At 50.7% G+C, this 19,568-nt stretch overlaps 1 protein-coding gene across 1 annotated transcript in view; it reads left to right on the forward strand.

Annotated features, from left to right (window-relative positions):
• The window catches only part of PLXNA4 (plexin A4), a 437,042-nt gene that overhangs the window by 334,367 nt on the left and 83,107 nt on the right, over positions 1-19,568 (forward strand). Inside the window, exons 6-9 of the mRNA XM_056123992.1 lie at positions 11,944-12,067; positions 12,684-12,837; positions 13,909-14,008; positions 15,484-15,598. Coding sequence (XP_055979967.1) covers positions 11,944-12,067; positions 12,684-12,837; positions 13,909-14,008; positions 15,484-15,598 — 493 coding nt within the window. The remainder of the gene's footprint in view (positions 1-11,943; positions 12,068-12,683; positions 12,838-13,908; positions 14,009-15,483; positions 15,599-19,568) is intronic.

Genomic DNA, 19,568 nt, shown 5'->3' on the forward strand with positions numbered 1-19,568 from the left:
AAAATAACCAATTATTTTTAGTAGATTGTCTGGCGCCTCTTCCTCCATGCTCCACCTCCACCAAGGCAGTCACCACCTGAGACCCAGAGAAGCACAGTGGGATAAGACATTGGGGTTTTGTTTTTTCACAGGGGTCGCCCCCAGTGGTACTGTACGTGTCCAGATCTCTCCTGAAAATGCCTGGTGATGCTCAGGGGCCACCACACCTGTACCTGGTGGTGCTTGGTAGGACAGGGTAGAGAGCATCTGATTCCAGGGATCAATTGGGGACCTCAAACATGGGGACATACACTCTCCCGCTTAAGGCTGCCATATCCCACTAACCCATCTGTACAATTCAAAGCATCCACATCTTTCATATGCTCCTTAATCTTCCCTCAGAATCTTCCGGTGTTTGGGGTACACAGGTCAAGGGTGTCACTGCTGAGAACTACCTCTTTCTGTTATAACATGAATCAGTCTGAGGACTGTGGCTCTGGACTCCCTGCGTACCGGGTCCTAAACCCAGGTGCCTGTGACATACTGCTTCCTCTCAGTTCCCTGGAGGCAGAAAGAGGCGCAGGGGCACCAGTGCAGGCAATGCTGGCCTTGGGAGGATGTGAGATACTGGGGTACAGACAGGCAGCCCAGATGTAGGGAGATGTGAAGACCCTTATTAGGGCATCCAAGGACATCAGCATTGTTGATTGGAGAAGCCCAGAGCAGTTGGCCCCCAAATCTAGTGGAATTTAATCTTGTTCTACCCACTGCTACTGGAAGCTGGAACCTCAGCACTTGATACTGAGCACTGGGTTGGATGAGCATTAAGCACTAGAGAGAAAGATTTCAGTCTTCCTCATCCTTAGGTTCTTCCTAATAAGAGCCTGAGCTGTAAGTGGCCAATGATATCTCCTAGCCATTTCCATCTGAAAGAAGATGGGAATAAGACCCTGCCCCACTTGGAGTACCTCTGAACATGAAGAATGTCCCCATTAAATTATAATCCTTTCCAAAGGCACAGCTGCCTCTCCGTGTCTGGGTGACAGTCTTAAACATAATGAATCTTGAGACTTTCAGAGGAACTCTGGAAATCCTCAGCTACATTCTCAAGTGGATATCTTGAGAACTGTTGTCCTCCACAGAAGTCCAATATCCTCAGAGGGGACCAGAGACCAGGGGCAGGATGTTCCTAAAGTGGTCCCTCATCCAAGAGCAGTGAGCCAGGGAGAAACTGGTAGAGAAATGGCCTCGATTCAATTTAGAGCCATGTGGATCCTTCCAGAAGAGGGGCAGGATGACACTTGGCTGAGCTGAGGGTACGTGATTACCCTTGTCCTGTGGTCAGACATCACAGGAAGGAACTGGTCTTCAGATTCCTTGTTTCCATGGGGACAGTGATGCCCTACCTCACTTGGCTGAGGCTTTCTAGGCTGATGTGGGCTCACACACCTGGCTCTTTCTAGGGCAATCAGGAAGGGCCTTCAAGGGCCTTCATTCAAGGGCAAGCTGTTCTCTGCCCGACACACTGTGCCAGTGGCACCCAGAGATAGGGCACTGGCAGCATGGATCCTGACCAGCCCAAGATAGCATGAGTCTTAAAGGCAGGAGGCCCCAATAAGCAGGAGGAGGTGGGACTGCCAGTAACCATCTCTCCATTCCTTCCAGTCAAGGCAGGAGAGACCAGAAAGTACTTCCTTCATGACCTTCGTTTTCCCTTCAGTAGTTAATAATTGCTTCCTGTTGAGTGGGTGGACTAAGACCAAGGTGACCTTGGGACAGGCATGAAGGAGGCTACCAACTTATCCACGAAAGTCACAGCTCTACCCTCTGCATGGTCTGAAGGAGTCAACCCAGACAGAAACTTGGTGTGGCTGCCATCAGGTCCAGATTTCTGGTCTCCTGGCTCTGTAGAAACCCAGATCCTTCTCTGTGAAGTAGGGATGGTGATGCTGCCTCATATAACTAGCTGGTCCCTGGGGAATCAGGTGAGATCATGTGGATCTCATGTACTATGAACTCTGGAATATAGAAAATGGGGCAGGGAGACGGGAATCCTGGCACATCCAGGAAGGGCTTAAGACTCCCAGTCTCCTCCACTCATGGCTGAGGTTAAGCTCCATCTATGTTCCAGATGTAGAAACACCTGAATTGTGTCTTCCCTCCCCTTGAGAGTCCCAGCCTCTGAGTGCCCCTCCCCCACGAGAGTCACAGCTCTGAGCCTGATGTCTGGTCTGATGATGGGCTTAAACACAGTCCAGGTCAGGACAGCCCTTAGTGGCCACTCCTGAGGACCAGGATTGGCCCATTTTCTCTTTCTTGTGCAGGGTTGGTGACTTCTGGTAGCCTCTCCTTCTCACCCAAAATATCACTATGGGGAGCAGACTGGGAAAACCACAGGGGCTTTGGAAAGGTAGTTGGAATGGAAATCAACAGAGGCTGTGTTCTCGCTTTTTGCAAACTCTACTAAGTCTGGACAAGAATATTTAAGTCATATTATCCATGATGGATATGCTTTATAAAGCCACCATGAACCCCAAATCAACAAAAAGACAGAGAACCCCACTTCTTTGAAGGATCATAGTATCTCTAGCTCCCAGATATCTCTGTACCATTTGTCTATTTTCTCTCTATGCTTGGAATTGGAGCTGGAACGATAGCACAGTGGGTAGGGACTTTGCCTTTGACACAGCTGACCTGGGTTCGATTCCTCCATCCATCTCGGAGAGCCTGGCAAGTTACTGAGAGTATCCTGCCCACATGGCAGAGCCTGGCAAGCTTCCCATGGAGTATTCAATATGCCAAAAACAGTAATAACAGGTCTAACAATGGAGACGTTACTGGTGCCTGCTCAAGCAAATCGATGAACAACGGGAGAACAGTGCTACAGGACAGCGCTACAATGCTTTGCTTGAAACTGTTCCCAGCTGTCTCTGTGCCCAGAACTGTTCCCTGCTCTCTCTCGGTGCCCAACTTAGGGTACACAAACCCCTTTATGAGACACCCCTAGTTAGACAGTCTCTGTCACCTCGCTTGTTGGAAACCAGGCCTCTGCCTTATGGCCAACCTGGAACATTTCAGTTTGTAACATAGACAGAGCATGAGTTAGACCCACACCCAGGTGGAACTCCAGCTAAGTAGCACAGTGAACTAGACCCAGGGAAAGCCGGGCCGGAGGAGCTCTTGGGAGAGTGGTCTCTTACGTATCAACTTGCCTTTTCCTCTTTTGCTTCTGCTAACTGCTCCCTTGGTTGTCAGAGTGAGACTCTGTGAGCCTGGAAGACAGGCAGAGCTGTATGTGTGTGTGTGTATAGGGAAGCGAAACAGAAGACATGGGGAACCCGGGCCGAGGGGCTGAGAAAGAGGGTGTAGTTCAAGGGCCCATGAACAGGTGGCTCCGGGAGCTGAAAGGCCTGTTTGTTGCATGAAAGGCCCAGGTGGTTGGCTAACGGGACAGGCTAAAGAAAGGCCTCCTGTCCTTGAAGGCTTCCCTCCTGTCACTTACTCTCTGACAGCTGGGAGGCATTGCCCCAGCAACCCAGGAGCACCGAGAATCACCTTGCTGACACCCCCGGCGCCCAGTCCCAAGCCTGGCTATTTTCTGATGGCCACAACCACATCCACGGCCAGGAATTTATTTTTCCGTGACTTTGAGCCTTTGTTCCCCAGACCTTTACCTTGGACCTGAGCCAGAACTTGCCTACGCTGACTTAAGCTATGGTCAGGGAAAGCCCACAGCAGCACAGTTTGTCTCAGGCCTCCCGCTTCTGAGGATACCAGGACCTATAGCTCCCTGCCCACCCCACCCCCCAATCCTCCCTCTCAAACCCTGGTGAAGAAACTTCTCTCCATCTCAGCAGATCATGCTACCCTGCAGCACATTAATTGGCCCAGACTGATCTTTCCTCTGACGGGTCATGAGTGAGGCCATTGGGATGTTCCTATAACCTAAATGTGGGTCAGCTAAGAGAAGCTCAGATCAACTTCCTCCCTGGCATCTCCTAATCCCTCCTCTTTGAAAGTTCTTCTCAGAAAATGCCCTTCCTTCCAGGCCTTCTTGGGGTTACTGTCCAAGATTCCTTGCCTGGATGTCACCCTGGCTTCAAGGACTAGATTGGTCAAGGACTGGAGGAGGAGTTCCAGCCAGGAGGGCTCCTCTGTAAGCCTCCTGCATCCTGGGGCTAGATCACTGGGGGATGAGACAAACCCACACTTCGGAGTCTTCCTGCCCTACACACACTCCAACCAGTGTTGCCCTGAAGGCAGCCCACAACAGTCTCCTGGGAACCATTTGTCCCCTTGCTGAGGCTGACTGTCCCCATCATGAAGCACTGTCTGGGATTCTAGCCTCCAAGTCCTTCCAGACTCTTGCACAGCAAGATCCAGAGGCTGGGCTTCTTTGACGTTCCTTTGAAGCCTATTCCAGGCATTGCTTCATGCAAACCGCCTTGGTCAAGGAGCAGAAGGGCCTCTGCCTGGGTGTTGGCAGTGTCTGCACAAGCAGGAGCAAACGTGAGCAGCCCCATCTGCCCTGTGAACTTGGCAGATCTTCCCTGATTCTGCAGCCTGGGATCCTCTACTGTTCAGAGGTTTCTCTCCTGCACAGGATGAGTTAAGGCGGCTGACTTTGCCCCACTAATCACTGCCCTCAACCCTAGATGCAAGCATATCACTGATGTCTTCATGCCCAGAAGACAATGACTGACCAGTGCCACATTTTCTCATACTAAGAAAACACTGGGGTCATGAATCCACGGAGCTCTGAAAGCTCTTCCCCTTCTTCATCCCCCCGAGACTGGGATTCTGTTGGACACACTCCCAGTGTTCTCAAACTCAGTCCAGTCATGCCACCCTCGCCCAGCTGCATCCCACCTGCTGCCCTGGTGAAGTCCTGGGCCCCAAAGCCCCTAACAGATGGGTCTAGTGTACTGTGAATGCTGATGAGAAACCATGGAACCACTGCTGAAGTTGCCGCCGGTAACTGGTGAGCCTGCCTGTTGTGGGCTGCCTTCCAAAGACCTAGATGAGCCTCTCATGTGTGGTGACCCTTCTCTGTCCCCTTCTCTTGGCCTCAGTCCCTCAGACCCCTCGACTTCCTCTTCTCAGAAAGGAAGAACCTTTCCTGGTTCCTACTGGCTAGTTTGTGGAGAGACAGTAGAAGAGCAACCCTGCCTCCATCCCCCACACACAAACACACATGCGCACACACACATGCAAACATGCACGTACGCATATACACACTGCTCCTTGGCCTACACAATCTATCTGTAGAATGAAGGTGCCGTCCACTCAAACCCAGGGGTGGCTTGACCAGGTTTCCCTGGTGCATCCCTTTGCAGAAGGGCCATGTCAGCCATCTCTGCTATTGTCTTGGAGAATCCAGTCAGAAGGAATGAAAAAAAAATTAGCAAGGCAAAAGCACTTCAGGCAGTCTCACGCATCCCCACTTGTGCCCCCATGGGGCTCCCCTTTTGGGTTACCTTTCATTTGGGCAGTTTGGAGGGTTTCAGCCCTGGGGACTTAGTACATTCAAAGTTTGCTCTTTGGGGGCTGGTATTTATGTGTCTTGGGAGATTGGTCTCTGCACCCTCTCTCCTCCAGCGCCCTCCTGAACCTGCTGGTTTCTCACCCTTGCACCCCGCCCAGCCCCCAACTACCCCTGTTCCAGCTCATGAAGCAAAAACTAGGAACTCAGCAAACTTGAAATCTGCAGCTCTGGTGGACTTCGGGTGGTTAGAGGTGGAAAGGTGTGGTAGGCCATGCTGCCCACAGCTGGTGACAGAGGGAATAACTGTGATCTTCCTGCCTTAGGGTTTAGGCAAGAACAGCCTAAAGGGTACGCCTCCAGTAGCCCATGTGCCAGGCACCAGACCTCAGAAACAGAAGCTGGAGGACTCAGTGTGTCCAGAGGCTCCACTCTGCGCATCGTTCTGCAGAGAAGACAGATTTGGGTCTAGCTTCCACCTTCTCTTAGCCTCACTCTGGCTCCTGCTGATTTTCCTAGACTTTCCTGTAGGGGGCAGGGCAAGGGCAGCAGGAAGTCGGCCCCCTCCTCTTGCCAGTCCCCTGTTGTGGAGACAATGAACCAAACAAAAGCCTAGCATTTCCTGGTTTTCGTTCCTTCACTTTTCTATTAGGTTCACTCAGGAAGCCTTACCTCCAACCCCGTTTTTTTTTTTTTCTCAGCAATCAGCACAGATTCCACTGGCCATGTTCAGGATCTTGAGCCCTTGGCAGCTTTATAGGTCTTATAGGTGTAGGTAGAAGCACGAAGTGGACTCCAATATCTAAGGCTGCCACGTCCCTCCCACAGGGCCTGGGGTAAGAGGTCAGTCATAGCCCTCAACCGCACCCCGACTTGGAGACTCACCAAGGCCTGACCCACAGAGAACCCCATTTCCAAATTGAAATTTGCTTGCCCAGCCAGCAGCCCTGGCAGTTAATATTTCTATCACTGTACTTAGGAATTAATTTTTAGAGAACTTAATCACCACCTCTCTCTCTCTCTTCCTCATCCCCTTCCTTTCTCCATCCTGCTCCTTTCTAATTTTCCACTTGGCTGGGAATTCTCCAGCAGTGAAAGTTCAGGCTTAGGGGAGGGCGGAGGTAGCTGCTTCATTAGAGAGAATAATCTCATTGGAACCACTGACTTGAATAATAACCCCTCCAGGGGCCAGGGCCTTTGTCCCCAGGACCTGGTGGCATCTCCCAGGTGGCCCTGAAGGGCCCACCTGCCGAGGAAAAGCAGAATGAGGGGGCGAGGAAAGCAGGGTTGGCAGGGATGGATTTCAGATCTGAGGGTCCTGGCTCGCATCTCAAGGCCTACTTCCTCCTGCTGGTTTGCAGGACTCTGCTGGGGTGAAGGGTGACCTGGTTTTGGAGGGAGTGCAGTGCTGGTGGCAGGTACAACTGTCTGTATGAGTGTACTGTGTCAGTCCTTAGGAGCTCCAGTGTTCTTGCCTGGAAAGTGATGAATTGGGAGATCACCCACAGGGCTGGAGCCGGGGCTTTGCAGGAGGGACCTTGAGTTCAGTCTCTGACGCTGCTAGCGTGACCCAGGTGCCCGCAGAACCTCTGCATCTTCAGGCTGTAGCGCTAAACTGACCAGTATGCTTGGCCAAGTGTCCCCTGGAGTGATCCTTGGGTCCTCTGAGCATGGCTTGGGAATACTTCCACCAAAATAGAGACGGGGGAAGAAATGCATAAAGCAGGGTCTTCCTCCATCTTCAGGGCGCTCCTACCCTGAGAAGTAAATTCTGGAGTCCCAGGGAAGGAAACTTCTAGACTTTCCCAATCCCCACCCAGGCCCACCTCTTCCACATCAGCCATCCCAGGGAAGGAAACTTCTAGACTTTCCCAATCCCCACCCAGGCCCACCTCTTCCACATCAGCCATGGGGAACCTGAGCTTGTTTCTGGAGGCAAGGTGAGGGGGAGGCAGTGGAATACTATGGCAGCAGAAGGCCCCACCCTCAGAGGGCCTCTGGAGAAGTCCAGGGGGTCCCGTCTGCCTCCCTTCCCTTGCCCTAGCCCATTTGTCTGTGCTTTCCTAGACATTTGCAGCCTTCATCCTCATTGGCTCCGAGGGAAAGCAGAAATGTCAAAACTTCCCTGTCACTGACCTTAAAATCCAGCTTCCCACAAGCCAAGCTCTCAAAAGCCAGCGATAGCTCCTAAAAAGGCAGAGTTGCCCCCTTCTCAGGTCCCCCACGCACATGCTTCTTATCTCCCCCTGGCCTCTGAGACTCCTCCTTGCTCGTTAAGAGATGCAGTCCAGCCTCCCTCTCTGCCATGTAGGCTTTGATTTGGCCCTGGGTGGGACCAGGAGGAGATGTGGCGGTGTTCTGGAGGGCTGTGATTTGTAGGGGCTGGAGGAGGTGGCAGGGAATGGCTGTGTTATGGTATCCTCACTGGCATTGATTGCAGGCCTGTGGGAAAGCCTAGGCTTGTTCAATCTCACATCAGCCCGTAACAAGCCTCACAGGGAAAGACCGTACCGGCCCCACATCATAGATGAGAAAATGACACTGTGAGCAGTTCGGTCACTTGACCATGATGACACTGTTGGAATGGAATTTTGAACCCCTGACCTCCACTCGGGAGATAGAGCCCCAGTCGGGTTTGCATATCTGACAGACTTGGGCATTGAGTTTGAGCCCCAGGATCACCTGACTCCCCAAACAGAGGCGGGTGTAGTAAGTGGTGCCAGGCAGCATTGCCATTGCTGGACCCAAACATCAAAAACTCCCAGGCTTGCACACCAGGCTGAGTATTGCTGGGAGAGAACTCTGGACCCCCGATACCCCTGGAGACACCCTCAAATACAATAAAATAGCAAACTATACCATAAAATAAGTCAGTGAAGAAAAACACGATATGATGTAATCACACATGGTAGATAGAACAAATGACTGAACAAAATGAATGCTCGCTTTTAGGAACAAGGAACAAAGTTTTGGCTGTGCAAAGGAATAAGAAGAGAGGACTGGGAAAGACAGTTCACAGGCGTCCAGGTCACAGGGGGAAGGGTTTAAGGTGGACTTTGGGGGGGCAAAACCACAGCAGTACATACAGATGGTGCTATGGTAGGCCATGCATCCTGACGCATCACAGGGCCCATGGTCTGATATCAGTGTGACTTCAAGAAATCAAAACCGGGGCTGGAGCAATAGCACAGCAGGTAGGGCATTTGCCTTGTATGCGGCTGACCCGGGTTCAATTCCCAGCATCCCATATGGTCCCCCGAGCACTGCCAGGAATAATTCCTGAGTGCATGAGCCAGAAGTAAACCCTGTGCATCTCCGGGTATGACCCAAAAAGAAAATAAAAATCAAAACCATGGGGCTGGAGCGATAACACAGCAGGTAGGGTGTTTGCCTTGCATGTGGCTGACCCGGGTTCGATTCTCAGCATCCCAATGGTCCCCTGAGCACCGCCAGGAGTAATTACTGAGTGTAGAGTCAGGAGTAACCCTTGTGTATCACCGGGTGTGACCCAAAAAGAGAAAAAAAAATGAAATCAAAACCTTGACAAAGAGTAAGCTCTGGGTGACTTCTCCAGCAAGAACTAACACTGCAGAGAGTTTGACAGGTATTCTTGTGGAGTTCCCGGGAGTCACAAAAAGGTACAGCCCCGTTAACTTGGGGAGGTCCCACACAGGCCGGTGGAGCTGGTCTGAACATAACCCTCTCCTCCAACGCCTGCGAGGTCCCTGGGAGAGAGAGGAAATGTTTTATTCCTGTCTGGTTCCTTGTTTGTGGATTCCCGGTGCCAATGGACTGGGACTGGCTTCATTTTCTATACTTTCCCTAATTTCATCAAAGACATTTTTCAAACCTCCTGATTGCTCTTGGAAATAGGAACTTCAAAGTTGGGGAGCCAGTGAATAATTGAAGCCAGTGCTAGCTTTCCAAGTCTGCTGTTAATGGGAGTAATAACACTATTAATAGCGATGTCAGAGCAGACACCCTGGGAAAGTCCATAACATTAGCTTAATGGCTGGAGGTAATGAAGTCCTCTCCGTGCAGTCTGCTGGCTGAATTAACTTCCAAGACTAGGCAGCAAATACCCCGGTGGCCATGATCCGCTGGATGACTGACCTTTCGTTCCCATGATGGCGAGCCTAGAAACTCGCCTGAAATATTACCTCCTCCACAGTGTTTCCCCATAGCAGGCCAAATAGCCCTGAACCTGGAGAATAAGGTGGAGGGGGACACACCCTGTGTCCACAATGCACAAAGCGTTATAAGGATGGTGAGGAAAATGAACTGAGTCTGCAGCAGAGGGCATCTGGCCCTCACCACCCCCACCCCGTTCCCCCCACCCCCACTGCCAGGCTAGAAGCTTCCAGAAGGTGGAGAGACGTGGAGATAGGCAGCTTATCCATGCTCACTTTCTTGCTCTCTCTTGACAAGCTGATGACCACAGGCAGGTTCCTTCCCCACTTTTTTTGAAGAGATAATGAGAGGTGTTGGGTTTACATCCTTCACAGCATAGTTGAGATACTTGGTGGCACCAGCCATGATGGTGGCTGTGAGATGCTCGGTAATGGCCGCCTTGGTCGTCTCTTCTTCAGAATGGGTTTTCACTTTCCTCTGACCCCTCCACTGCCAGGTCGTCTTGATTTCTCCTATATCTCCCCTTTCTTCCTTTCGTCCATGGCCTGGCAGGGTATGTCTTCTATTTGCTAAGTTCTCCTCAGGCAACTCTCCTCTGTTGGGCTGTTCTTTTTACACACACACACACACACACACACACACACACACACACACATATAAATGAATCACCCTGAGAGATACAGCTACAGACTTACAAACTTTCGTGATTACGTTTCATTCATATAATGATTGAGTACCCATCCTTCCGCCAGTGCCCATTCTCTACCACCAATGTTCCCAGTATCTCTCCCACCACTTCCATCCCTCTCTGCCCTCCCCACCTCTGTGGCAGACACATTATTCCCTTTCACTTTCTCTCTCCTTTCGGGTGTTATGGTTTGCAATACAGGTAGTAAGTGGCCATCATGTTTGCTCCATAGTCTACTTTCAGTACACATCTCCCATCCCGAGTTGGGCTATTCTTAACACCCAAAACCTAAAAGTGTTTTCCTTCCCTGGAACTAAAAGGAGAGACCCCCCATCTGGCTCTCCTGTATGTCTGTTCATCACCCCAAGATTAGCTTCCGGTGTCCAGGCTCCTCTTTCAGCTCCCCTTTGACCCCATATCTCACCCATCTGCCCTTTCTTTGATGCTTCCTTGCCCCTTCCCATGGTGAGTCTCCGGCTCCTGATGGCTTTTTCCTACCAAATTTCTTGCTCAGTGGCTTCTTCCTGAACATCCTTCTCCCCTTACGGTCTCTTCTCTTGAAGCCAGAGAGATCAGCAGCACTGGAGTTGTTCCCTCTTGGGGTCCCATCTTATTATAGAACGTTTCTGCTGAGGATCCTAATTTTCCTCACCTCACAACAGAATCAGAATCCAGTTTCCCAAGCAGGAAACCATCCCACTGCCTCCCTGTGATGATTTCACACAGCCTCTGGCTGGCCTAGCCCCAGCTAAGAACACAGCACTTTCTTTCACGAGTAAGGCCCACATTTGGGCAAAGGGCATGGTTGCTGCTTGTGTCACCCCAAAGCCTCCACCAGTGAAGAGTGTAAGGTCCCAGGTCACCCAAGCTGGGCACCACCCGGGACACAGTCTCCTGTGAGCAGCCCCCAGGCACCAGACATCATTGGCAGACACCATGCCGCTGCTGCAGTCTCAGAGATGCCTCTCTGAGCAGCGTGACTCTGAAGCAATCCTGCCACTTTGATCCTCCCCTTGCCTTTATCTCCTGACTGTGGGACAGGAGCAGTGCAGGGGACGCCCACCAAAGTCAGGGTGGTTTCTGCTTTTAAATAGCTCACTCTTGGGAGAGGGCTGCACTTGGCCCAATGATTTCATGGCTTGGAAGACTCTCCAGAACTCTCAGGAACTCCCCGGTGCTCCTGACTTTGCCCAGGGTGGGAGTGAGCTGAGGCGGGTTGGGAGGACAGAGAGAGACACTGTGGCAGGAAAGTTGAGTGTGGACGGATGAGTAGAAGCTGCACTGAGGAAGACAGTCCAGACAGAAGACCCGGCATGCAAATGGGAGAGAGAGAGTCTAAAGTGGCAGAAACAAGACTGTTTGCAGGAGGAGGAGGAGGCAGCCCCGAGGCAAGGTCAGTGAGGCAGGAGGTAGAGTGGATGAGACTTGACGCCATCTGATAGGAGTGAGGAGGAGGTGAATGGACTTGAGGACGATGACGCTTGAGTGTCTACATTTGTCTGTAAATTAAAGATTGAGGGACTTGAAGGAGAAGCAACAGATGGAGTGGAAGATGGAAAGGCAGTCGGACACGTCCTGGGGGTGGCTGGAGAGGCCCAAGGTATGTGGGCCCCTAGCTGGACCTGGGGGCTTCTCCTGAGTCCCGAGTCTCTGCTCTCCCCAGGTGCACCCGGAAGGAGCGCTGTGAGCGGTCCAGGGAGCCGCGCAGGTTTGCCTCTGAGATGAAGCAGTGCGTGAGGCTGACGGTACACCCCAGCAACATCTCCGTGTCGCAGTACAATGTCCTGGTAAGGCCACTGGGACAAAGACACCCCCACACATACGTCATCCCCTCCTTCCCACCTCACCCCCCAAGTCCCATCCCATCTGGAATGCCCCTGGGGGCGGGAGAGGGAGATCAGGATGCATAGGAGAGTTGGGAAGGAGCTCTCTGCTTCCTGGGCAGAAAGACAGGGAAAACATGCTACCAAAGTGGATGGAAAGGGCAAAAAAGAGTGGGGCACTGGGGCCCTTGTCTTTGTCTCTGAGTAGGGAGAGAGGCAGGGCAACAGGGGGTGGGGGTTGCAGGTTCTGGCCCCAGGTGCTTTAGGGGAGGGAATGTTTTTCCAGACTTAGGAAGAATGTCATCATCCACAGCTCAGTCCTGTTTCCTGAGGCAGGGACCATTTCAGCTCTAATAAAGTTTCTTGGGGTTCGCCGCCCCCCTCCTTTCTCTTATAATCCTTATAACCCTTCTCTTTTAATCCTACATCTCTTCTTTTCTGTGTTGCTGTCACCTCATGTATTCCCTCCCTCCCTCCCTCTCTCTCTCTCTCTCTCTCTCTCTCTCTTCTTCCTCTCTGGTCTATTTTTTTTGCACCCCTCCACCCCTATCCCCCAATCCCTGGACTGTGAAATTCACAGCTGGTCCTGGAGACGTACAATGTCCCTGAGCTGTCAGCGGGCGTCAACTGCACCTTTGAGGACCTGTCAGAGATGGATGGGCTGGTGGTGGGCAATCAGATCCAGTGCTACTCCCCGGCAGCCAAGGAGGTGCCCCGGATCATCACGGAGAATGGTGAGTAGTCCCCGAAGGCAAAGCTGTGGCAGCATGGCCTACCCCCCAGCCCAAAGACCAAGAGCTCAGTACAGACTGGGGGTGGCCGGAGCCTGCAGACTGGGGAGGATGGATGAAGGGGTGGGTGAACGAGTATGTTGCAGGGACAAGGCTATCTGAGTTCCTCCAACACCCATGGACCATCCGAGGGGAGGGACAGCTGCAGAGAGGGCAAGCAGGGGCCAAGGCCAGAAAGTCTCAGGGAGTGAGGGTCAAGTTTAAGTTCTCTTGCTGCTGGGGTGAGAGAGGGCTGAGCACCAGGGAGGGGAGTGGTGATGAGGAGCCAGGGAAAGGGTGCTGGGCTTACCTGATTCCTTCCCAGACACCCTACTCACCCCTTTGGACCCCAGCTTCCCAGAGCTGCCCCTCTATGGTCAGTGGCTGGGAAAGTGGGTGGACAGAGAGCAGCCTGGCCTGGGACATGCTTGTCATGTTTGCTCGAGGCTGATTGATTAATCTCACTCTCAGGAAAGCCTACAATAGGCTGAAAGTGGGGTCTTGGGGTCAGGACTGTAAATTGAATATGGGCTCCATCTCCCCTCCCCTCTCCACCCAGGCACCAGCTGAGGATTCTGGGGACTCCCATCCCTGTGGGCTCTGAGTCCAGTAGCTAGAGGGACACTGGAACAAGGCCACTGTCAGCTGAGATGGGGGATGGTCCACTTCCAGGCAAAGTTCAATGAGTGATTGCCTTGCTGAGGGCCCACACTTTTCACCTCCATCTCGCCGTACTGTCAGACTAAGTGTGTGTGTGTGTGTGTGTGTGTGTGTGTGTGTGTGTGTGTGTGTGTGTGAATGCAGGTTCTAATGTACCCTGAGTCTCTCTCTGGGTATGTGCCCGTGGCAGAAGGGGAGCAGTGAGTTCTAGGGGCCAGGGGAGCTGCCTCTGCAGCAACTCCAGGCTTGTATGGGCCCATATGGAGCCCAAAGCTGGGAGCAGACTCCCTTTTCCTGGGTGCAGAATGCTCTGGGGGACCCCTCCCTGGGACCTTGGCCTTCCCCCCTGACCTCATGACTGGCTCTGCCCTGCAGGGGACCACCATGTCGTCCAGCTGCAGCTCAAATCTAAGGAGACGGGCATGACCTTTGCTAGCACCAGTTTTGTCTTCTACAACTGCAGTGTCCACAATTCGTAAGTATCTCCCCCTTCCCACTCCCCAGATATAAACGGATTCCTGTTTCTGGGGTCCAGGTTCATCCAGAGAGAGAAGAATGACCCTGTCCCACTGGCGTCCTGTTCTAAGGAGCCACCATCTGGAGGCCCTAGCAGGAAGTTGCCTTCTCCCAGTGGAGACAGTCCCCCCACCCCACCCCTGCATCCAGCGGGTACTGGTGTGGTTAATGGAAAGAGAAAAGAAAGGGAACAGAGTGAGAACAGATGGGGTGGGCCAGACCCCTAACCATGCATCTTCTCTGATGAAAATCTACCTAATCTAATTCTGCCCCCCACATCTGCACGGCCTCTTGCCTGCAGAGGTGGGAAGCCAGCACTACCATAGGCAGAAAGGGACTGTGAGGTGAAGAGAGGATCCTGTGGTTCTCAATAGACTGCTTTGGAATGGTGGTTCATTGATTTGCTCAAGCGGGCCCAGTAATGTCTCCATTGGAGACTTTGTTGTTACTGTGTTTAGCATATCGAATACATGACGGTAGCTTGCCAGGCTCTGTCATGCAGGCAAGATACTCTTGGTAGCTTGCTGGGCTCTCCGAAAGGGTCGGAGGAATCCAACTCGGGTCAGCCATGTTGGCTGCGTGCAAGGCAAATGCCCTACCGCTATGCTATCGCTCCAGCCCTTGGAATGGTGGTGCTTAAATTTTTTTAAAATTTTCAAATTTTTTATTTAGTCACCATGGAATTTCAAAATGATTCAAGATTGAGTTTCTGGAAGGAGAACGCTATTTCAGAAGAAGGGTAGGACATGATCTGTTCATGGACAAATCTCCAAATTCACATGAGTACTTCAGACCTGGATACCAGCAGGGATTTAGTTCACCTGTCAATCAAATTGGGTTTTATTTTTTGGGACAAAAGAGAAGCATATTGGACTTTTAACCCAAAGCACTGCTTATAAAGTTTCCTGTGTGTCTTAGGGGTGAAGTGTAGGGGAAAGGTTACCCGTGAGCTTGTCACACTGAAAGAGAAGCTATAAGACTACTTTCTGTGTGGTTAGGACCATGTGTGAATGCTGACAGCCAATACTCTGGAATCAACTGGAATGAAAACTCCAGTTGATTCCAGAGTATTGGCTGTCAGCATTCACAATGTCATTGTTTGCCCTAACTCTAATAGAATCTCTCTGGGTGAGCACCTCTACTCTGGACCCTCCCATTTGTGATTTCAAAGAGGCACACATCCTGGGAAAGTAGAGGATGGTTGATTCGGACCTGAGGCACCAGTGCTGCCAAACACCTGAAAATAAGGAGTGGGAGGCCAAAGACTTGATTTTCACCAGAGTTGGAGAGAGAAAGGATGGATTTGTTCAAGATTTCCTCTCCTGTGTGATTGAAGGTGGTTTTTCCTCCCAGGAGTACCTGTTTGCTAGTCTTAGCCCATTGGTTTGAATTCACCTGGGTTCTGTGACTCACAATTTTCTAATCTGTAACCAGGTGCCTGTCTTGCGTGGAGAGCCCATACCGCTGCCACTGGTGTAAATACCGACACGTCTGCACCCATGACCCCAAGACTTGCTCCTTCCAGGAAGGCCGAGTGAAGCTCCCTGAGGTAGGTCCCAGCAGCCACAGTGCTGAATGCTGTCTATAAGAAAATGTCAGGACTTGGCAAGAATGTGTACCAACAATGGTCCTCGGGGTACTGTGTACAGGACAGAGCAGAGACAATGGTTGTATTAAAGGGAGCATGGATTAAGGAAGCCACATTGGACTTACCAGCCATGTGGAGGTTCTCTAGTACCTGCAGACATGGCCTCACCAGCCACCTGGATAGAGCCCCAAGCATCTCCCAACCACCTGCCCTGCTGATTTCCCTGTGGGACCAACTGAAATGTTGTGGAAACAGCTGGGTTGGCAGGTTGGGCTAGGCCAAAACATTTCTGTTCCTTCTGCCTTTTTATTCTTAGCCCCTGAAAACTATTTCTCACCATCATAGAAATACATTATGGCTTATGGGCTTGCTGTCCTTAGAAAGGAGGTATATGGGCAAGATCTTCAAAGGTAAAGTGTTTGAAAACTCTGGTAAAAGTCTTCCTGTTCAGTCTGAGTGTTGTTTGAGCTTGTGTGATGACAACTTTCACTGGACCTGTGGTTTTGAATAGACTGGTTGCTTTGGAATTCTGCTTCTTATTTTCAAATATTTTATTGGCATCATGAAATTACAAAATGGTTTGTGATTGGGTTTCAGGCATACCCTGCTTCAACACGGATCCCTTTACCAATGTCCCCTTCCTCCGACCATTGTCCCCCCCTCCCCCCGACTCCCGTTGCCTGTTTCCATGAGAGCAATTTGTTTTTGTGTTTTAGTTTTTGCACTGTGGTTTACAGTACAGTTGCTGATAGGATTTCATAAATAACACTCTACCACCTTTCAGCACCAACGCCTCTTTTGAGTTGAACCCGCTGTTATCATTTCCCCCTCCCTGTCCTATCCCCCTAGCCCCCCTCAAATGTCTTCTTTTCTATTAAATACCAGTTCTCATGTCCTTTGTTTCCATTGTCTTTGGGTATTCATTATTGCTTTGGAATGCTGCTATTTAGAATATAAAAATAATCTACAGTCATACTACGCAAATATACCTGGTCTCCTCTCATCATAGAAGCTAAGCTGGATTGGGCTGGTTGGCACTTGAATGGAAGAACATTTTCTCACTCTGGCTCTAGCCCTATTGCTCATCTTTATTCCTATCCTTTCTGTCTTTACCTATAGCTCTAACTCTACATCTCTGTATATATCTATACCTCTCTCTCTCTCTCTCTCTCTCTCTCTCTCTCTCTCTCTCTGCATCTCTATCTCTATCTCTAAATAGATACACCAACCACACACACTATATTGCGCTTCCTGATCTAGGGGGTCATGACTAGACTTCCTGGTAATGGGGAAGCCCCAACCCCTTTTGGCAGGCTCTGGTGGCTCAGCAGAGATGGGCAGGACACTCGTTTAGAGGTAAGGCTAATGGGGGTGAGGTTGGCACCCAGCAAGAAGATGCTGATGAGGAGCTGCTGGAGCAAACCAGAACAAGAAAGCACAGTTCCTGCTTCCTCTAGATCACTGGTCCTCTTCACATACTGATTCTGTGTCACATCCACTGGGCTGCAGGTTGGAGGGAGACTGAGTGCTGTGAAGGGCAGACACATTTCAGAATCCCACAGGAAGGAGTTGGGGGTGGGGGGAGTCTACCAGCCTGAGACTCTCTCCCTATACCATCAGGGTCTCTCTGTAGATGGAAGTAGCTGTTCCAGATTCATAACCAGAAGAGACCCCACTCTGGGGACCCCTTTCTAGGGAAGGAGAAGAAAGTTGACATCCCAGCTTCAGATAGGAGTCAAGGTTGGATTTTACATTTGATGAAACATTCCTAGTAAATTCTCAGCTGTCTAAGACAAAATGCACCTATATAGGACAAGCCTGACAGATCAGGGACACCCTGTTTGCATAGAGAGCTGAGGAAAGGCTGTCAGCTCCCCACATCGTAGGCTTTATAGCACAGCATTCAGGCCTGAAGCAACCTCTTCATATTTTGCTTAGAAATCTGCAAAACACTCCAGGGGAATTGAGACAAAGCATTTCCTGGGCTGTCTTAAGCTCTCCAGACTGGTGAATCTGGCCCCCATTTCACTATCAGAGAGGCCCAAGAATCCAATGAAAGCAGAAACAATGGAACTGTCTGTAGTTTTTAAAGGGCCCTAATCATTTAATTAACTTGAAGGAGGTTTTCAGATTTCTGCTTTCTTTTTCTTGTTTGCTCCTCTGATCCCAAGTTTCTTTCTTTTAACTCTACAAAAGGAGCTTGCATTTGTTGCTGAGTAAAAGTTGAGAAGAAACAGAAGATAATGAGACAAGAGGCCACCACGCTGCCCACTGCAATTCGGGGATTCCTTTAGACAAATAGTGGCATTCAAGTGCCCAGATTGCAATATAAGTCCACCATACCATGGCTACCCAATACACACAAATGCCACTGGGATGACTTGGTCCGTGAAGGAACCTCGCGTTGTTCTGCCCTGCCAATGCCCGCCTTCAGTGTTTCCCTTTCACTCTCATTTTATGGGTAGCTCTGCGAGCCATTGCAGTGACAGACATTTCCATGGTTGAATGGAACCAATGAAGGTTCATCTATTTCCTTGGATGTTTGTTTCATTGAGAAGAAGGAAAGTCTAGAATTGCATTTCCAGTCAAGTCTGGAGGTTGCGCGCCTCAATCCTTGGGCTGTTATGAATCTGTCATTAAGCCAGAGTTGACCACCCCATAATCATCACTGAAGCATCATCACCCTGGGCATTTTATCAGAGGGAAAAGAAGTGAATCACTATCTGTAGACTGTGACCTGACTCCAGCCATTTGGGGTTCTGTGGACAGAGGTCTTTGTCCTCCTTTTATGAAACGTTCTTGACTGTTAATGGAAATAGAGTGACATTTTTAATGCTTTTATTCTTCTGCACATGCAAGTGTGTGTGTGTGTGTGTGTGTGTGTGTGTGTGTGTGTGTAACATTTTTGGAAAGAGAGCAGTAGGAATCAAGGATAATGAATCAAAAAGCACAAAATAATTGTTTTGGAGGAACCATAGGTATTCCATCTTTGTAGTTGGGGCAGGGTTAGTTGTTGACATGCCCCTCAGTTGCCTTGCTGCATACTCCTTCTGTCCTCATGGCCCTGTTCCTGGGAATATCCCGTACTTGAGGAATTATAAGATTTACAGGTGTCAGAGGGAGCTGGATATCTGTTTCCACAGATGTGTCAAATGGGGTCCTTGATCTACATCATAGGTTCCTTCTGAAGGAACCATTTGACCTTCTGACTCCTTTTCAGAAAAAAAAAGAATTATTCTGTGTCATCCCCTGAAGCTCTACCTTCTTGTTGGGGGGTGGGTGAGATGGTGAGAGTGGGGTTTGGGTAACTCCCAGCAATGCTCAGGAGTTGTCTCTGCATTCAGGAATAACTCCTGGTGGTGTTCAGAGGACCTATATGGGATGCCAGGGTTTAACACTGGATTGGCCTCATACAGGGCAAATGCCCTATCCACTGTACTATTGATTTGGCCTGAAACAGTGCCATTCATTAGTAAACAGCAAACAGAAAGTGCCCCCTGCCAACTGCACTGGTGCCTACTAAGATCTCCTTGAATGATTCCAGTACCTCTGAGGGGCCAGGGCAGTAACACCCACTCTGGGAAAGATGGGTCTTTCGTTCTGTAATTGTGGGAATACTCTGGAGACTAGGGAAGAGAACCCATGCCTAAATCAGAATGGGCGAGCGTTCAGTTCAGACCTAGACCTCTCTTACTGCATGGATGCCTCTCACCCAGCCTTGGGTCTGCAGCTGCCCTGGGCCTCCAGGTGCAGACCCAGGCCCAGGGATTCTTCCCCAAGTCCATAGCTTTCATTCCCTTGTAATCTTGGAGTGTGAGAAGGCGGACACGGTCCTTTTGTAGGCTGCCAGGTGGCTTGTATCCCCCCAGCACCATCTTGTACCGCAGGAAGGGGATCCTCTGGGCAGTGTCCAGTTTCAGTGCTGGCTTTT

Source organism: Sorex fumeus, unplaced genomic scaffold (assembly GCF_029834395.1).
Source record: "Sorex fumeus unplaced genomic scaffold, SorFum_2.1 ptg000048l, whole genome shotgun sequence".
Taxonomy (NCBI): domain Eukaryota; kingdom Metazoa; phylum Chordata; class Mammalia; order Eulipotyphla; family Soricidae; genus Sorex; species Sorex fumeus.